We start from the raw sequence: 18,221 nt of genomic DNA, 5'->3' as shown, positions 1-18,221 counted from the left end.
ACTTCAGTGAGACACTAGAATTGGGAACAACCAAACCTTTGGGAGAGCGCTGTTAGAGACTCGAGGCAATAAAAGATAGACAAAATGGCGCCGTCCATCTTGTAGGGTGGGGAGGACTGGTAACAAAAGGCACAAAAATGTCGGACTCTGCAGAAAGGTGGGAAACGCCCCCTAAGTACAGGCTATTGAAGGACAACAATACTACAGCGAAAACCCACAACATTAATGAGAGAAATGCACCCAATCAGCCTGCAGGCGATCGACAGTTCAGGAATATTGAATGCTGTTTCTGCCACAGCAATGGTCACACAATGCAGCACTGTCAAGATAGGCTGAGACAGCATTTTAATAACAAAGGTAAAAATTGCAAAATCTGTCTTGTTGAAGAACCAGAGGAATCAGCATCTAACATCTATTCATTATGCAACCTGAAAGTGGGTAGAACTGAACCAATCCAGGTATTCATTAGAGTCAACGAGCAACCCATCAGGATGGAAGTCGATACCAGGGCATCATTGTCTATCATAGGAGAACATGCGTTCAGATACTTTAAGTTTGGAAGAATCGGGCACTAAATTAAAAACATATACGGGTAAAGAAATAAGAGTGAAAGGGATATGTCAAGTCCTGGTGCAGTATGGGGACCAGTCTGCAAATTTACCCCTTATAGTAGTAGCTAGGAGGGTCCCAGTTTAATTGGTCGCAACTGGCTCAAAAATATTAAATTGCAATGGCCTGAGATTTTTCACATCAGAATGAGAAGCATACAGGAATTGTTACAAAAGTACTCTTCCGTTTTCAGTGACGAGCTAGGAAGGATTCGTGGGCTACAAGCCAAAATCCATGTAGACCTTAGCGCAACCTCCAGATTTATCAGAGATAGACCAGTCCCTTATGCTGTACAGGACAAGATTAAGACCGAGCTAAACAAGCTGGAAAAGTTGAGTATCATACAACTGGTGCAATTTTCCAAGTGGGTGGCACCCATTGTACCCTTACTGAAGCCAGACCAAAGTGTTCGCTTATGCGGTGACTATAAGTTAACTGTAAACAGAGGGGCCAAACTTGATAGACACCTGATACCGAAGATTGACGAATTATATTCGAAATTGGCAGGGGACATCGCATATTCAAAACTCGACATGAGCCATGTCTACTAGCAGGTAGAGTTGGAAGAAGGCTCTAGAGAACTCATGACCATCAATACGCATCAGGGACTGTATCAATATACTCGACTACCCTTTGGGGTCTTATTGGCGTGTGCTATTTTCCAGCATACCATGGAAAATCTGCTTCAGGGACTGCCCATGTCGTTGTTTAGCTGGATGATATCTTAGTCACTGGACTAACTCACGAAGAACACTTAGCTAAAAGCAAAAAACTGTGGATGCTGGAAATCCAAAACAAAAACAAAAATACCTGGAAAAACTCAGCAGGTCTGACAGCATCTGTGAAGAGGAACACAGTTAACGTTTCGAGTCTGTATGACTCTTCAACAGAACTAATGAAAAATAGAAAAGAGATGAAATATAAGCTGGTTTAAGGGAGGGTGGGATAGGTAGAGCTGGACAGAGGGCCAGTGATAGGTGGAGATAACCAAAAGATGTCATAGACAAAAGGACAAAGAGGTGTTGAAGGTGGTGATATTATCTAAGGAATGTGATAATAGGTGACATTAAGGGTAGAAAGCAGGATGAGCAAGGTACAGAAAGCCCTAGTGGGGGTGGTGTGGGGGGTAGGGATCGAAATAGGCTAAAAGGTAGAGATAAAACAATGGATGGAAATACATTTAAAAATAATGGAAATAGGTGGGAAAAGAAAAATCTATATAAATTATTGGAAAAAAGGGGGGATCGGAAAGGGGGTGGGGATGGAGGAGAGAGTTCATGATCTAAAATTGTTGAACTCAATATTCAGTCCGGAAGGCTGTGAAGTACCTAGTCAGAAGATGAGGTGCTGTTCCTCCAGTTTGCGTTGAGCTTCACTGGAACAATGCAGCAGGCCAAGGACGGACATGTGGGCATGAGAGCAGGGTGGAGTGTTGAAATGGCAAGCGACAGGGAGGTCTGGGTCATGCTTGCGAACAGACCGGAGGTGTTCCGCAAAGCGGTCACCCAGTCTGCGTTTGGTCTCTCCAATGTAGAGGAGACCGCATTGGGAGCAGCGAATGCAATAGACTAAATTGTGGGAAGTGCAAGTGAAATGCTGCTTCACTTGAAAGGAGTGTTTGGGCCCTTGGACAGTGAGGAGAGGGGAAGTAAAGGGGCAGGTGTTTCACCTTCTGCAGTTGCATGGGAAGGTGCCGTGGAAGGGGGTTGAGGTGTAGGGGGTGATGGAGGAGTGGACCAGGGTGTCACGGAGGGAATGATCCCTGCGGAATGCCGCGGGGGGGGGGTGAAGGGAAGATGTGTTTGGTGGTGGCATCATGCTGGAGTTGGCGGAAATGGCGGAGGATGATCCTTTGAATGCGGAGGCTGGTGTGGGGGGTTAAGTGAGGACAAGGGGGACCCTATCATGGTTCTTGGAGGGAGAGGAAGGTGTGAGGGCGGATGCGTGGGAGATGGGCCGGACACGGTTGAGGGCCCTGTCAACCACTATGGGTGGAAAGAACTCGTAGCTAATTTGGAGGAGGTGCTGAACCGCTTCTCACAAGTGGGGGTACACTTGAAATGAGAAAAATGTCTTTTCCGAGCCAAAGAGGTAGTTTCCTTGGGCCATAAGGTCGACACGTGGAAGAAAAGGTCAAAGCAGTTCGCGAGGCACCTCCAGAACTAAAGGCCTCCTTAGGCATGATAAACCACTATGGCTGGTTCCTTCCCAATCTATCAACCGTACTGGCTCCTTTATACGCATTGCTTAAGAAAAACCATAAATGGATTTGGCAAACTCCGCACCGGGATTCATTTCTGAAGGTAAGACCATTGGCCCTACTGGTCCACTTTGACCGAAAAAAGAATTGACTTTAACTTGCGACGCGTCCCCTTATGGGGTAGGGGCTGTACTTTCACATCAGATGGCGGATGGCTCCGAATGACCATTGGTTATACATCTCGCACACTCAGTGCTGCAGAGCGATGATATTCTAAGAAGGAGGGTTTCTCTGTTGTGTTTGGTGTTCGGAAATTCCACCAATACCTCCACGGCCGCCATTTTCACATTATATCCAACCACAAGCCTCTTCTGGGATTATTTGGAGAGAATATGACGATACTCCCCATTGCATCTGCTCGCATCCAGAGGTGCGCACTGATATTGGCTGCTTACGAATATACTTTTATTCGCTGATCAGGAAGCCAGATCGCACATGCTGACGCCCTGAGCCGCTGCCTCCCCCTGCCAGATAACAACGTGAAGGTTCCAAATCCCCAGGAACTTGCCTTAGTACTACATTTTTTGGATTCCTCTCCTGTCCAGGCCAAACAAATCCGTGTGGGGACAAGCCGTGATCCACTTTTGTCTCACGTCTGGGAGAATGGATGGTCGGGTGAGCCCAAGTCGGATGACATGAAGCCCTATTTCAATCGCAGATATGAGCCTAACTGCCAGGATGGCATATTGCTCTGGCGCTCACCCTGGCATTAGTAGGATGAAGATGCTCCCGCGCAGCTACTTGTGGGGCCCAGGGATGGACACAGATGTCAAAACTCTAGTCAAAAGTTGTCTTCAATGCCAGCAGGTACAAAAGCTACTCCCCTTAGCTCCATTGCACCCACGGGAATGGCCAGGACAGCCATGGGTGCACCTCCACGTCGACTACCTGGGGCCTTTCTTGGGCACGATGTTCCTTTTACTAATAGACGCACACTGCAAGTGACCATAAGACCATAAGGTATAGGAGCAGAAATTAGGCAATCCAGCCCATCGAGTCTGCTCCGCCATTCAATCATGGCTGATAAGTTTCTCAACCCCATTCTGGATGGACGTCTGTGAAGTCTGGTCGCCCACATCTACTGCCACCATAGACTGTTTGCGACAGAGTTTTGCAGTGCACAAGTTACTAGAAGTGCTTGTGTTGGATAACAGGACTGCATTTACCAGCAGGGAGTTCTACAGGTTTACGATCCTCAACGGAATAGCTCATATCAAAACCTCGCCTTACCACTACGCCTGTAATGGTTTGGCTGAGTGGGCAGCCCAAACTTTTAAGTCCGGGATGAAAAAGCTGGACGGGGATTCCATCAGCACCAGATCGTCACGGTTCCTGTTTGCATGCTGGACGCTGCCACACACGACCACCAGTATTGCCTACGCTGAATTACTAATGAAGAGATGTGGTGGCTGTACTCATCTAACTCTTATCAGTCTGAATTTAGGGGAAAGGGTGGAGAGAGGCCAAGAGGCCCAGAAGACTAGACATGATGGCCATAATCATGAAAAAAATTTCACGATGGGAGACACAGTTCTAATGAAGAACTTTGGAGATGAGCCCAATTGGCTAGTTGGTGAAATGAGTGCCGTGACAGGACCCCTCTCCTATAATGTATCGGTAAACGGCCGAATAATTAGACGACACGTGGATCGTCTCCGGAGAAGAGAGAGAGTCCCACAAGAAGGAATGCAGTTGCGTTTGAGTCTGCGCTACACATGAAAATCACATGATTTGGAAGTACTGATGGGGCCTTTTGGACCCGAGAGGGTCGAAGACACAAACTTGCCCACTTCCTCCGAAAAGCCTGGTGGACAGTTGGGCCCAGAGAAGGGGGGTCTCAGAAAAACTAGCCGAGGTCATTGAGCTACGATGCTCGACATGTCTGCGGAAGCCTCCTGAGATACTTGACTTGCAAATAGTTATTGATGTAAATAATTGGGATTTTGTGAAGCTTGTCAATTGTACTTCCAAGTAAAGGGGAAGGGATGTGGTAAAGTGGAGTGCTACATACCTTTAAGAGAATATAGTTAATCAACCACGTGACTTTATCAACCAATCGCTATACAGCGCGTGCTACTTTGGTAACTAAGTCTAGAGCTGAGGTGATAGAAGAAGCACATATTAAGTTAGTGCTCTGTTCTTAGTTCCAATAAACCACCTGTGTTCGTTAAGTGAATCGATCCTTCTCTGCCTATGTTGTTTCAAGCACCGATTAGCGTGTTGATATCAAGAGTGCAGCTCGCGGTCGCGGGACACAGTGAACCCAATAACCCACAACATAAAACTGACCATCATGCCTTGCAGCCCAGCCTTAATATTACTGATTCTTTAGAATGTTACAGAATGATTATTATAGACAAACCATAAAAATTTACTAAACCCTACTATTTGGCATCATCCGTCTAAGTGCTGTCCCGCCAGACTCTCCTCTCCACAGTCACCATTGCTGACTTGTGACATCAAACTGTTTCTACGAGCCCATTGGTGGGATGCAGGACAGCGAACCTCTGTATTCAGGGATATGGGGCAAAGGTTGGTAAATGCAGTTAGGTCACAGATCAGCCATTATCTAATTGAATGGTGGAGCAGACTGTAGGTGCTAAATGGCCTACTCCAGTTACCATGTTCTTAAGAGCTGATACAAATCTTTGCATTATAGCTGTTCATGAAGATACACAGGGCAGAGTTCTGTGGACTCTTCTACCACATAAATGTCAAATCTACTTGGGGCATGCTGTCTGACTGCAAATCAGATCTCCATAAATTGTGCACTTACAAAAATTGAAACTCGATATAACAAAGCTTGTGGAGATTTTTTAAAAATTTATTGTTTCATGGGACGTGGGCATTGCTGGCAAGGCCAGCATTTGCAATCTGTCACTAATTGCCCTTGAACTGAACTTGAACTGGCTTGTTAGGCCATTTGAGAGGGCAGTTAAGAGTCAAACACATTGCTGTGGATTTGGAGTCACATGTAGGCCAGACCAGGTAAGGAAGGCAGATTTCCTTCCCTAAAGGATATTAGTGAGCCAGATGGGTTTTTACAACAATTGATGATAGTTTCATGGTCACCATGGACTAACTCATAATTCTGAATTTTTTATTAATTGAATTTAAGTTCTACCAACTGCCATAGTGGGATTTGAACCTGTGGCCCCAGAGGATTAGCCTGGGTCTCTGGATTACTAGTTCAGTGACATTACTACTACACCACTGTATCCCGGTAAATATGACAGAAGTTTACTATGGGGGAGAATTTTCTCCCCATCGGGCGGGCCGTTTGGGAGCGGGCATGGGCGGCGATCGGCTCTGCACCGCCATTTTATGTGGGCGGGCCAATAAAGGCCCACGCAGCATGAAGCGGGGCTCCCAAGGATAGCGGGAGTGGGCGGGCGGCGGCAGCGGGAGTGCAATGACTGCTGGGTCCATTGGCAACCTGGTGGCCTGTTCAAATAAACCGCTGGCAGCCTTGCAAAGGCTGTTCATCATGGCCGGTAGAAGGGCTTCCCAGAGCACTGCTGGAGAGCAGGCCTGGCAAGAGGGTTGGACAGCAGGGCAGTATGCCCCTCGGTTTTCTGATGAGTGCCTGGCTGCCCTCCTGGAGGAGGTGGCAGCACAGTGGGAAGCCCTCGTTCTGAGGGACAGGAGGTGGAGGCCCCCCACCTGACCAAACATGCCTGGGAGGAGGTGGCAGACATAGCTCCCATGACGTGGTGCGACGCACGTGGGTCCAGTGCCGCAAGCGATTCAACGACCTCTTGCGCTCAGGATGGGTTAGTACCGTGTTGGCAGAGGTCACTTAACACAGCAGGTAGGCTTTCCCCCCAAGCCCCCAATTCCCTGCAACTCTGAGTGCAGTTACAGCATTGAACCATTTTTCCCTCGCTGGGTGGGCCAGCAGATATTGCCCATGCCAAGTTCACCCTGAAAGGGTAGTGCTGAGATGGGTTCTGCACCCGCAGCACGTGTGATACTGACACCCACATTACTGTTTTGGGGGCAACCTCAAGGATTTGCACCTAGGCGCAGTGCTGGAACTGCGAAACATGTCGAAAGTCAGGGTGCTGACCGACTGGAAGGGGAGCTTCCAGGTGGCTGGGTACCCATCCATCTGCTGCCCTTGGTGTTCCATGTGCTTGTGCCTCCTTGCTTTGCAAGGTTAGACTGTGTGGTGACAAATTGATGGAGGCAGCATGTGGGCAAGGCGGGGGTCAACCTTGGCTGCTTTGTTTGAGCGTGTGACAGCTGCGGGATGACGAATCATTGCAGCCCTGCAATGTCCCACTCTGGTTGGGGTGGCAGGGATGCGATGGGAATCCAGGTACAGAGTGGACTAATCAATACTCCTCACCTCTTTTCAGGAGAAGACTGCATACAATAATGCCGAGCGGATGCGGACTGGCGGAGGTCAGGCCCAGTTGGCCATTGTCACCAGATACGAGCAGGAGGCGATGGATCTGGAGAGCCGCCATGTGCCCAGGTTCACCAGTGGCGGTGAGGCTGGGTGCCACGGGGAGGTAAGATTGCCGAGCACTGAGGTCACCATGTGTGTCCCTGCTGAATGTTCAGTGATTGAAGCTTGCAACATGGGTTGACCATTTAATTATGGATGGATGAGCTGGGGGACAGGCATGCACATTGACATTGTCTCCACTTTAACTAATCAAATGTCCTTGTTCTTCCTTTCAGCATCACTGGAGCAGGGCCGGGAGGAGGAGGCAGAGGGGCCACCTCTCACACCTGAGGGCCCTGAACAATTGGACTCACCAGCGTCACACCATCTCTGCCAGGCAGGCACCAGCGCAGATAGTTGCACCTCGGTGGGAATTAGATCTTTGGCTGGTGTCTCAGGTCATGGCGGTGAGGGCACTGCACACTTGCTTGAGGTGCAGGCGGAGACAGAGAGTGCCCATGGCGCCGGCAGTCGGAGGACTGCTGGGAACCAGGCACATGCTCGGTCGGTGGCTGATGATGTGCCTCTGGAGTTGTCTGTGAGGCAGCAGATGTTGGTAGTGCAGCAGGGTATGCGAGAGGATCTGGCGGAGATACATGAGGCTATGCGTGGCCTGGTGCCCGTGCTGGAGGAGTCCACGCGGAGCATCACCGATGCACTGAGCCTCATGGCCGAGTGCCATGCTTCCTCCATCAAGAGAGTGGCGACTCTCGTGGAGAGGCTCCTCCAGGAGAACAATCAGGGCCTCCTGGGGTTGCGCTTGGACCTGCAAGCCCTCACAGCGGCATTGACCTCAGCTGGTCAGTGTCAGTGTGGGAGATGATTTGGGCACCAAGTATTCCACCTTGGTGCCCATCCATCTATGGTGAGCAGGGAGGTCCTCTCAGGGCATTCCGGATGAGGGCAGCAGCTCCTCCGCCCCCCTGCCAGTAACCGTGGGATCCGATGAGGCTGCAGCGACTGGGGAGATGCCAGCTGTGGAACTGGCCGCTCCCTCCCAGGCGAGGCCATCAAAGGCTCCACGGGCCAGAGGACGGCCGCCAAGGTCATCGAGGCCAACAGGACAGCACAGTGAGCAGGCTGTCTCAGATGCCAGTGCCAGCAAGGGGACAGCACCTAGATGTAGCACCCAGAAACGTAAACGTACGGCACCTTAGGCACACCAAGGGTTTTTCACTGGTGGTTTTATGTTGCCCTGCTATTAGTTGATGAGCACTCGGTGTGATGTGTAACACCTTTGCAATTATCTTTTTTTGTGCTTCATTTTGTTAAATCATTAAATTTTGATATGTGAACATGGCTTTGGGTGATTCCTTACTTCTGCAGGTAGACGGGAACCCATGATGTTATGAGTAACTTATTTGACATTGAGCTTTATTGACAAGGCACTTAGTTAAGGTTCGTATCCAGGCAGATTTTGCACTCAGGTATTGAGTATGGAGCCTGCAGCCCTGGCTTGTGTTGGAGGTCCATCTGTGGTGGGCTAGCTGAAGGTTTGTTGGACTAAAGCTTCCTGGGTGTCCCTGCCTCCCTGGAGGTTGCCCGGGTCAGCGTCTACCCCCTCAGCGTTCTCCTGTGTGAGCTCATCCTTGGACGCACTGCTGGACTCATTGTGAGCAGTCGGAGCAATTGCATCTACGTCTTCATCGTCCACTGCGTCCCCCCTTTCCAGCGCAAGACTGTGGAGAGCGCAGCATGCAACCACTATCAGTGACACACAATCTGGGGGATATTGGAGTGCACCCCCTGAATGGTCCAGGCATCGGAAGCGCATCTTGAGAAGACCGATGGTTCTTTCTACCACAGCCCTTGTGGAGGCGTGGCTCCTATTGTACCGCTGCTCTGCCTCTGTTCTTGGATGGTGGAGGGGTGTCATGAGCTACCTTTTGAGGGGATAGCCCTTGTCACCCAGCAGCCACCCATCCAGCCAGGCTGGAGCACTGAAGAGCCTTGGCACCTGGGAGTGTCTGAGGATGTAGGTGTCATGGGAGCTGTCTAGGTACCTCACACAGACTTGCAGAATCTGCATCTCGGCACACACTATCTGCACTTTCCAGGAGTGGAAGCCCTTCCTGTTGACGAAGGCACCTGGCTCACCCACTAGCACCTTGATGGCCAAATGTGTGCAGCCGATTGCACCCTGGCTGCGGGGGAAGCCAGCAATTGTTGCAAAGCCCCTGGCTCGCTTGGTCTGGCTGGCCTCGTCCTAGCGGTAGTGAATGAAAGTCAATGCACACCTGAACAGAGCGTCAGTCATCTGCTTGACACAAGTGTGGACAACTGAGTGGGGAACTCCGCAAAGATCACCCACTGACCCCTGGAAAGGGCCAGAGACAAAGAAGTTGAGGGCAGCCATGACCTTCAACGTCACTGGCATGGGATGTCCACCCACACAGTTTGCGGAGATCTCAGGGCCTATCATCTGACAGATGGAGGTGACTGTCTCCCTTTAGAGATGGCGCCTCCTTCGGCACTGCACCTCAGACAGACATATTGAGGTAGCTGCTTCGTCACCTGTATGCCCTGGCAGCAGGATAGTGGCGTCTTCTGCGGCCCCTTCCGCCTTGGACTTCCTGTTGGCCTTGCGCCCCTTGTGCCTGCACCTCTCCTCCCAACTGTGGCTCCCCTGGAGGCTGAATGTGGACTCCTGGCCTCCTCCCCCTTCTGGGCCTCCTTTCCTCCTCAGAGAAGGTGCCTCTAGTGGGTAGCACAACTTCCATTCCCAGGCTAAGGGAAGGCTTCTTGAAACCTGCAAGGCCCCAAAAATTATGTTTACTCAGAGCCCTGCCCTGAAGGCTGTTACTCCTGTCCAAGCAGCTGTGAAGAGTTTTGAAGTATTCCTGCTCACACAGACAAGTATCACTAATGTTAAGCATTAAATGTCTGACAAATAACACACCCGACCCTACTCACCCCTCTTATCCCACCCGAGGATGAGGATTATGCAAATGTGGTCTACCCGCCTAGCCGTTGCACCCGTGCGATGACCTGAAGATCGCACTGGCCCCGAAAAATTGCAGTTAATTGCTGCCTCAAGGGCCTTACGTGGCCTGTTAATTAATGGCGGGCATGCATCAGAGATCATCGCGCAACCGTCCACTGAAATATCACGATGGCTCGCGGTGACGTTGGGACGCTCACCCAATGTCACTGTGCATCATTTTACGCGTCGGCGTGTGGGGCCCCACATGCCAACGAGAAAATTCTGGCCTAGATGTTAGAAAAGAAGCCATTTGTGATTTACGGTGTGAGACCCTCAGTGAATACCTGTACGTATTTTCTGTGCCTTTCAACAGTGTTTAATCAGGAGGTGTGGTTTATCTGAGTTGACACAGACTGTTCTAATGCTATGACATATCTTCCATTGAGTTGCATACAGTCTTATTTATTGTGTTGTTTCTGCTGGGAGAGTTTTTATTTACTTGGGTGGTATTTTTAACATAGAGAAATTACTTTGAGGCAAAAAAAGTAATGTATTTATGTAACTGGAAGATTATATATATGTGTATATATATGCAAGCAGCAATGTGAAGTGGGCTCATAGCAAATCAACAGCCTGTTTTGCACCATGCTCAATTTTCTTTTCCATTTAAACCAATAGAAAAAATATGTATTGTAAAATGGGCTGCCAATTTTCTTTGAGCCTGTTTTATGCTTCTGGCACAAAACCAGTATCACTCCCTTGACCCTCTAGGTGCTAAAGAAGATTGGAATATGGGTGAGAATGTTGAAATTATGCTTCTTGGGCTGAAAGAGGGCTATTGGAGTTTGATGAGGACAGGTGTGATTGGCATGTGGAACTTTATTCAGGTGAGATCATGACATTCTCATTGAGTTGTGATTTGTCCCTTGAAGGAGATGGTGGAAGCTGAGGCTTGAGTTTTGAAGGATTATAATTTTTGGCAAAGGTGAATGATCCTGGAGCAGTCTTGGTAATAGAATAGATGTGACGAAGGAAACTCAGTTTGGTGTTCAACAGTATACATCAGGCCTTTGCCTCTCCATATTTTGCGGTAGATGGGCAAGTGGAAAGTCAAAGTTAGAGATCTGTAATTGCTGGCAATAACTTTGATTTTGTCAACATTAGTTGTGACTCTACTTTAAAAAGTAACTTGTTGGCTGCAAAACACTTTGAGATGTCCTGAGGATGTGCAAGACACTTTATACATGTGACCTCTTTTCTTTCTTTCCTTTGTAGTGTTTTCCTAACTGACTCCGAGCAAGCATGGGCCTATGATATCTATGCCCACCCTCTTAAAAGATTTGTTAGTCATGAACAGGGATTGCACGGTATTTTGTTGCAATGCCTCAGTTTATCTACATGCTTATTTTGGTTATTTGTCTTACAGACTCAATTACTTTAGTGTGCACTTTGGCTTACCAGCTTCTATCCACTGCCATAAGCTCCAGCTTTCCTAAAGCTCTGTGGCTTACCAGCTTCTATCCACTGCCATAAGCTCCAGCTTTCCTAAAGCTCTGTGGCTTGTATCCTATCCCATGCCAAATCTCACTTGTCCATGATCACATGCTAGCCGACCTTTTGTCTTTGTATTTAAATCTCCCATGTTTCCCTGTTCCTGTTCTCCCCTCTCCTCCCCCACCTCTATCTCCAGCTTTACAAGTTCCCCAAGCATTTAACTCGGGCCTCTCCTGCACTCTCCTTACTTTTATCCTTGCTATAGCTGGTCAAAAATTTGGGCTTCTTGCTCCCACTCTGAAATTCTCTCCCAGAATCTCTCCACCTTCCAAACACCTTCTCCTTTAACAATCACTGTAAAACCCACCTTTTTGGCTAATTTTCTTATGAATCCTTGTATCTCTGCGAAGTACTTTTTCTATGTTAAAGGTATTATATAAATGCAGGTTGTTGTCGAACTTTGCAAATAATAAATATTTCACAATATTTCCGAAACTACAATGCATTTAAACTTCATATGCATAAAGTATTTTTTTCTAATCAGTTATAGAAGCTAGCTAATGGGACTAATTCTCTTGAGAAGCTCCAGGTAGATATGATGAGAAGATTCCATTTAGACTCTGTATAGAACTTTACAAGACCATGTGCTGCTGGCTGGGCCTTGCGCTTGAGCTCAGTAAATTCTGGATGCATTGTCTCTGATATTCCATCCATTAATGTGGCTGGGTTTTGTGAATTAAAATAACTGTTAAATTCAGAAGGAGATGATAGATTGGCCCTTAAATGGAGTTCGGCTGCATAATTCTGAGGTACAGTGGGATCTACATGTTCTAGTACATGAGTCACAAAAAGTTAGTATGCAGATAAAGCAAGTAATTAAGAAGGCTAATGGAATGCTATCCTTTATTACGAGAGGGATTGAACATAAAAGTAAGGATGTTATGTTTCAGTTATACAGGGCATTGGTGAGAGTACACCTCGAAAATTGTGTGCAGTTTTGGTCTCCTTATTTAAGGAAGGATATAAATGCATTGGAGGTAGTTTAGAGGTTTACTAGATTGATACCTGAAATGAGTAGGTTGTCTTATGAGGAAAGGTTGGACAGATTGGGCTTGTTTCCACTGGAGTTTAGAAGAGTGAGGGGTGATTTGATTGAAGTACACAAGATCCTGAACAGCTTTGACAAGGTGGACGTCGAAAGGATATTTCCTCTTGTGGGTGAGTCTAGAACTAGAGGGCACTGTTTTAAAATTAGGGGTCACCCTTTTAGGACAGAGATGAGGAGAAATTTTTTCTCTGAGGGTTGTGCAACTTTGGAACTCACTGCCTCAGAAGGTGGTGGAGGCGGGGTCACTGAATATTTTTAAGGCAGAGGTAGATAGATTCTTGTTAAGTTAGGGAATCAAAGGTTATCGGGGGTAGATGGGAATGTGGAAATCAAAACACAAGATGATCAGCCATGACCTTATTGAATGGCGGAGCAGACTTGAGGGGCCAAATGGTCTACTCTTGTTCCTATTCCTTATGTTCTTATGTTCCCTTGTGGACTTGTTTTTCAGATGAACTGACTTGATCATTGTAAAACAAATAGCAAAAGAAGCTGGAATATTTTTGTCTAGTGAAGTTAGCAAAATATTAGACAAATACTTAATAAAATTAGTCGATGAGCATAATAAACAATAAACTATAAGATTGTCCTATTGGCAATCTTGTAAATAGGTACCAAATCATTTGGTCATGGTGCAAGCTTGACACTGAAATAGGGCACATAAAGCTATCCTGTGGGATAATGGCTACCCCGGTCAGATCATTGCTCGGTGTGTAACGTGCCTAAGGCTTCTACTTTCGGGCCTGAACAGTGCTCAGTCTACTTCACATTATCCTGGAAGAGTAAGGTATCTCAAAAATTTGGTCAATAGGTGAAGCTAGCCATTTCACACTTCTACAATGCAGTAGCAACATGAGTGGTATTTTCCACTAACAGTATGCTGCCATCATACCAAGAAGATGGTCTGTCTACCATACAAATGAGTAATTTGGTATATGAAATTCAGTGCTGGTGCGATGCCAGCTACATAAGCTGCACATTCCAATGACTCACGAGTCATATCAAACAACACGACCCTTCAGCTGTTCGCAATAGGCGGAGCACTGACCTTACTCAACCAACTGGTGCTTGCAAATCTCAAAACATCATGTCCAATGTTAGCTGTGATTCTGTGATTGAACAACATTTGCTGAACAATCTTGAGTGTGTTAAGAGTTATACTAACATCCAACTTAAGATTATCAGTTGGGCTCACAATGTGGCTCGCTTATACTTACTAGAAGCTACATACATATATTCATTCGCAGGGACCTATCCTCTGTAGGCAAAAGGAACATGTCCAGGCATTGCGCCTTTTTTGAATAAAACAAATAACGTGGAGGACAATAGTTCCCTGATGCATTCTCCATGCCAACACCTCAACCAATCAATGTCGGATTTCCAACCAAATAGCACCCTTTTCTCATGCAGTATAAATTTTTGCAGTATAAATTGTTGCTCCCTTTGAAGTTTGGCATTGGATGAGTGCAAGATGAAAAGCTTCGACAGCAGCTCTCTTTTTTCAGCAATATAATTTTTGTCACAGTGGCTTTAAAAATACTTTTGTTGGTAAGCTAATTCATTGAATGGATTAAAGAAAATCTTGGTGATGTGTTTTATGAACCCAAAACTCAAAGCCATTTGAAGTTGGAAATTAGCACATAATTGTCTGGAATTTCTGTAGGGATTGTCTGGCAGAAGATCAGGAAAATGCCCTGCTCAGTTACATAAATGACTTAAAGCAGGGTGTTTTATGCCATTTCTTTGTGTTTCTGCTGACCTTCTGCCAAAGTTGCAGTTGGAGATTGAGAAAGGCATGGAAATTTTTCCACACTGGCACTGTTGCAGGAGTAGCATTAATATTCAAAGTATTGAATAATTATTTTTGTTTGACTTGTTCAATTGCTTTTTTTATACAGAAACCATGGCAAAGTGAATGTGACTTTCCAACACACTCCTTCGCCTAATTTTTTCTTTGGAATTGACATGGACAGAAGATTGTCAGAAATGGGTTGGTTCCTCTATCCAACATTTAATTTTGTTGTCTGGCAAGCTCAATGGTAAGGAAGTAAATATTAAACAGATCTCCTGCTCATCATTTTATTTGAAAGCCTCAAAAGAAATGTTATAGTTTATAAAAATAACAATTTTCAAAGACATTTTTGTGACTCAAGTTTACATTTTTATTCTGTGTTTATCATAAATTAATTAAAAATTCACATTCTAATAAAATTTAGAATAACATCTTTTTATGATATCAAAGAATGCATTTATTATTTTTTCCATTTGAGGAGGCACCTGGAAGTCAAATAATTTTGTTGCCCTTAAATACTGCACTGTCATAATCCCTAAAAGTTGATGGACAGCCTGCTTCCAGATCGCTCCAGAATCCCACTGTAAAACTTGATAAGAGGAAATATGGGAGTGGCTTCATAAAATTATGAACAAAAATAAAAGTGCACAAAACCTTGTGACATGAATTGGTAATTGGTTGGAAGATAGGTGACAGTAAGTAGGGACAAAGGGAATATACCCTGACTCGCAGGATGTGACAAATGCAGTCCCCCAGGGATCTGTACTGGTTTTACACCATATATGTCAATGACTTAGGTGAAGGAATAGAAAGTTATATACACAGGTTTTGAGAGACTCTAAGTTAGGGTTCATTTGTGTAGATAGGAGCAGAAAGTTGCACAAAGACATGAACCCATGAAACACATGCATTGTTAAGGCTTGATAGGGTAGTAAGTAGGACAAAACTGTGGCGGATGGAGTTCAATGCCAGGAAGTGTGAGATCATCCAATTTGGATTCAAGGATAACAAATTGAAAAATTCTGGAGACTAGGAGCTGTGGAGAACTGTATGAAGCTGCTGACTAACAGTCATTTTCTAAAGATCAGAGATCAGAACTGATTATAGCTCTGGGGGGCGTGGAATTGGGTGTATGGGGGACTGGGATGAATGCCAATCCTTGATTCCAACAACGCGAGAGTTGGATGGTTTTAACTCCTGGATCTGATGTGCATGCTCCTCAGTAAGCTATACACCTGGATCAAGGGGGCTCCAGCGAACAGGGGCTTTATTATTTTGAGCAGCGGAAGGCTGCTAGCTGGGGCCAAAGGAACTGTTGCTGACATATGACTAAGTTGTGGGAGAGGGGTTTTGGGAGGGTCTTGCATTCAGTAAGGGGCATGGGAGGCCAACACACCCCTTGTCAGACTTGGTGGAGCAATCTGAACCTCATGGCACCACAAGGAAAGTGAAAACAAATGCAAAAGAATTTTCTGTTGACGCCTTTTCTGCCCTAGATCCTTTTACCGCATTTTTCGCATGATGGGGAATTCACAAACAAACCTGCCCAGTATAGTAAAGTCCTGCTATTCACGGGGGTTCATTCCCAAGCGACCTCGCATATGGCGAAATCGCAACCGACAAATATACTTTTCAATGGGAGCCAATTAGGTAGAATCAAGGCATCCTAAAATTTCACATGTATTAAGGATCAAAGGCAATGAAGCCTATATTTTTAATAAACTTAAAGAGAACTAGAGAAATTGTTTAATAAAACAAGAATGATGTAAAATTTGCCACACTTTACTTGAGAGTGGAGGTGGACAGTGATCAGGAATTAAAACCACAGCAACAAGGAACAGCCACATTCAAACAATGGCAGACGACGCATGCACAGTGCGCACTTTCCACTGTTTTAAAGATGGCATGGACCTTCATTTAGGGGGATTTTTTTAGCTTTTTTTTTTAAAGATAGCTTCTATCTTTTATTTTTAAAACTGTGGATAGGTGAACATTTGAGCCTGCAATGGGTGATCTGGTTCACAAAGACTTTTGTGCAGATAAGCAAATTCACAAAAGAGGAAGTCGTGAATGTCAGGACTTTATTGTATATTTAAAGAAGGACCCTGTTGAATTCAGATGGACGTCTTTGCCACTTGCTCAGAAGAGTAGAGTGGGATGTCAGTGGGTAAGTCGCCCAGCTGATTTTAACTGCCTGCCTGGTTTCCACTGGTTGCGTAAGTTAAAATTGCCTGTATTGTCTCTGGATGGGGAGGGAAAAAGAAACATAAACTCGTTTCTCATCATTTCCCTAAATTATATTCCTCAAGTAGCACAAATGCTTTACAGTTAAATGGGTACAGAAATTCTCTGATCACTTGAATGGTTTTCTTCGACATTGGAAATCCCAAATGTAATGCTTTCAGCTGAATTTGTTGCCTATGGGTAGATTTTTACAGGAATCCCAGAGAATTGTGGATATCTCTTTTCTGGAAATGTGTTTTTTCTATTTTTGGGCAACATATACATACATATCAAGAATTTGCATAACTTGCTACAGGAGATGGAAGTACATTTTAACAGTATGAAATAGAATATACAAAATCTTAATAATCATGCCAACAGAATTTAGTAATTTATGTTTTCTCAACAAGGTTTATTTACATGAATAACTTGACTGCAAAGCTTCAGATGCCAGCTACTATAATAAATGTGTTCAATGACACTGTGATGCAAGGGAACAAGGGAGCTGTAGCAATTACGGAACTCCCAGAAGGTAATCTAATTCTTATTTTCTACAGCCATTTTTCTATAATGCCAATTATAGCAATACTTTCTCTGAATGGACATGCTTTTAACTCCAAGTAATATTCCTTGTGCTATTTCTAGTAGACTAATAACATTTAAAGATTGATTTTATGACTCTGTTCCTAGCAGGGATTAGCTAGTAATTCAAGGACTGCCCTTCCTGCATAAATAGGTGCTTCAGTAAGTGGAAACAGCCTGTTTCTATCTACTCTGTTCCTGATATTTTTAAGCAACTCTATCAAATCACTTCATAAACTCCTCTTTCCCAATTAAAGCATTCCCAATTTTTCAAGAATTCCTTGCTACTGATATTGCCTCATACCCAGCAGCATCTTAGGAAATCTGTCCACTAGCCAATCCTAGATGTGCCCCCAGTGAAACATTGGGAACATAAAAGCCATCATCTCTGTTTTTTGGGTAAATCACAGTACAATTTTAAGACAGTAGTAAAAATTTAAATAACATTTTATTTGATGCGATATAAAAAAGCATTCATTAATCAATTAGGTTAGCCATAGTTTTATATAATGCTATGTTGATTGACTACATCAAAAAAAGCTGAATAAATAATTATTTGAGGATTGGATTGACAATTATAACAAGGACCAACAAAGATTTTCTGTATTTTCGTAGAGCACAATGCTACTTATGTGGCAGGGGCCATGGATGACTCATCTGTGAAGTAGAACTGGTCAATGTTGAGTGCAGTGGGCTGTAGAAATTAATATCCTGGAGTTTTGCTTGATTAACTTCATCTTCAAGGAGAAATTTCACAGAACTGTGTTATTTTTACAG

The 18,221-nt window shown here is 45.3% G+C and overlaps 1 protein-coding gene across 1 annotated transcript in view; it reads left to right on the top strand.

The window, feature by feature from the left end:
* The window catches only part of LOC144678828 (uncharacterized), a 283,752-nt gene that overhangs the window by 100,705 nt on the left and 164,826 nt on the right, over positions 1-18,221 (top strand). Inside the window, exons 5-6 of the mRNA XM_078538774.1 lie at positions 14,746-14,886; positions 17,273-17,394. Coding sequence (XP_078394900.1) covers positions 14,746-14,886; positions 17,273-17,394 — 263 coding nt within the window. The remainder of the gene's footprint in view (positions 1-14,745; positions 14,887-17,272; positions 17,395-18,221) is intronic.

This window comes from Cetorhinus maximus, chromosome 3, assembly GCF_964194155.1.
Source record: "Cetorhinus maximus chromosome 3, sCetMax3.hap1.1, whole genome shotgun sequence".
NCBI lineage: Eukaryota > Metazoa > Chordata > Chondrichthyes > Lamniformes > Cetorhinidae > Cetorhinus > Cetorhinus maximus.
The sequence above is the reverse complement of the archived record's forward strand: the minus strand, read 5'-3'. Positions and strand labels throughout refer to the sequence as shown.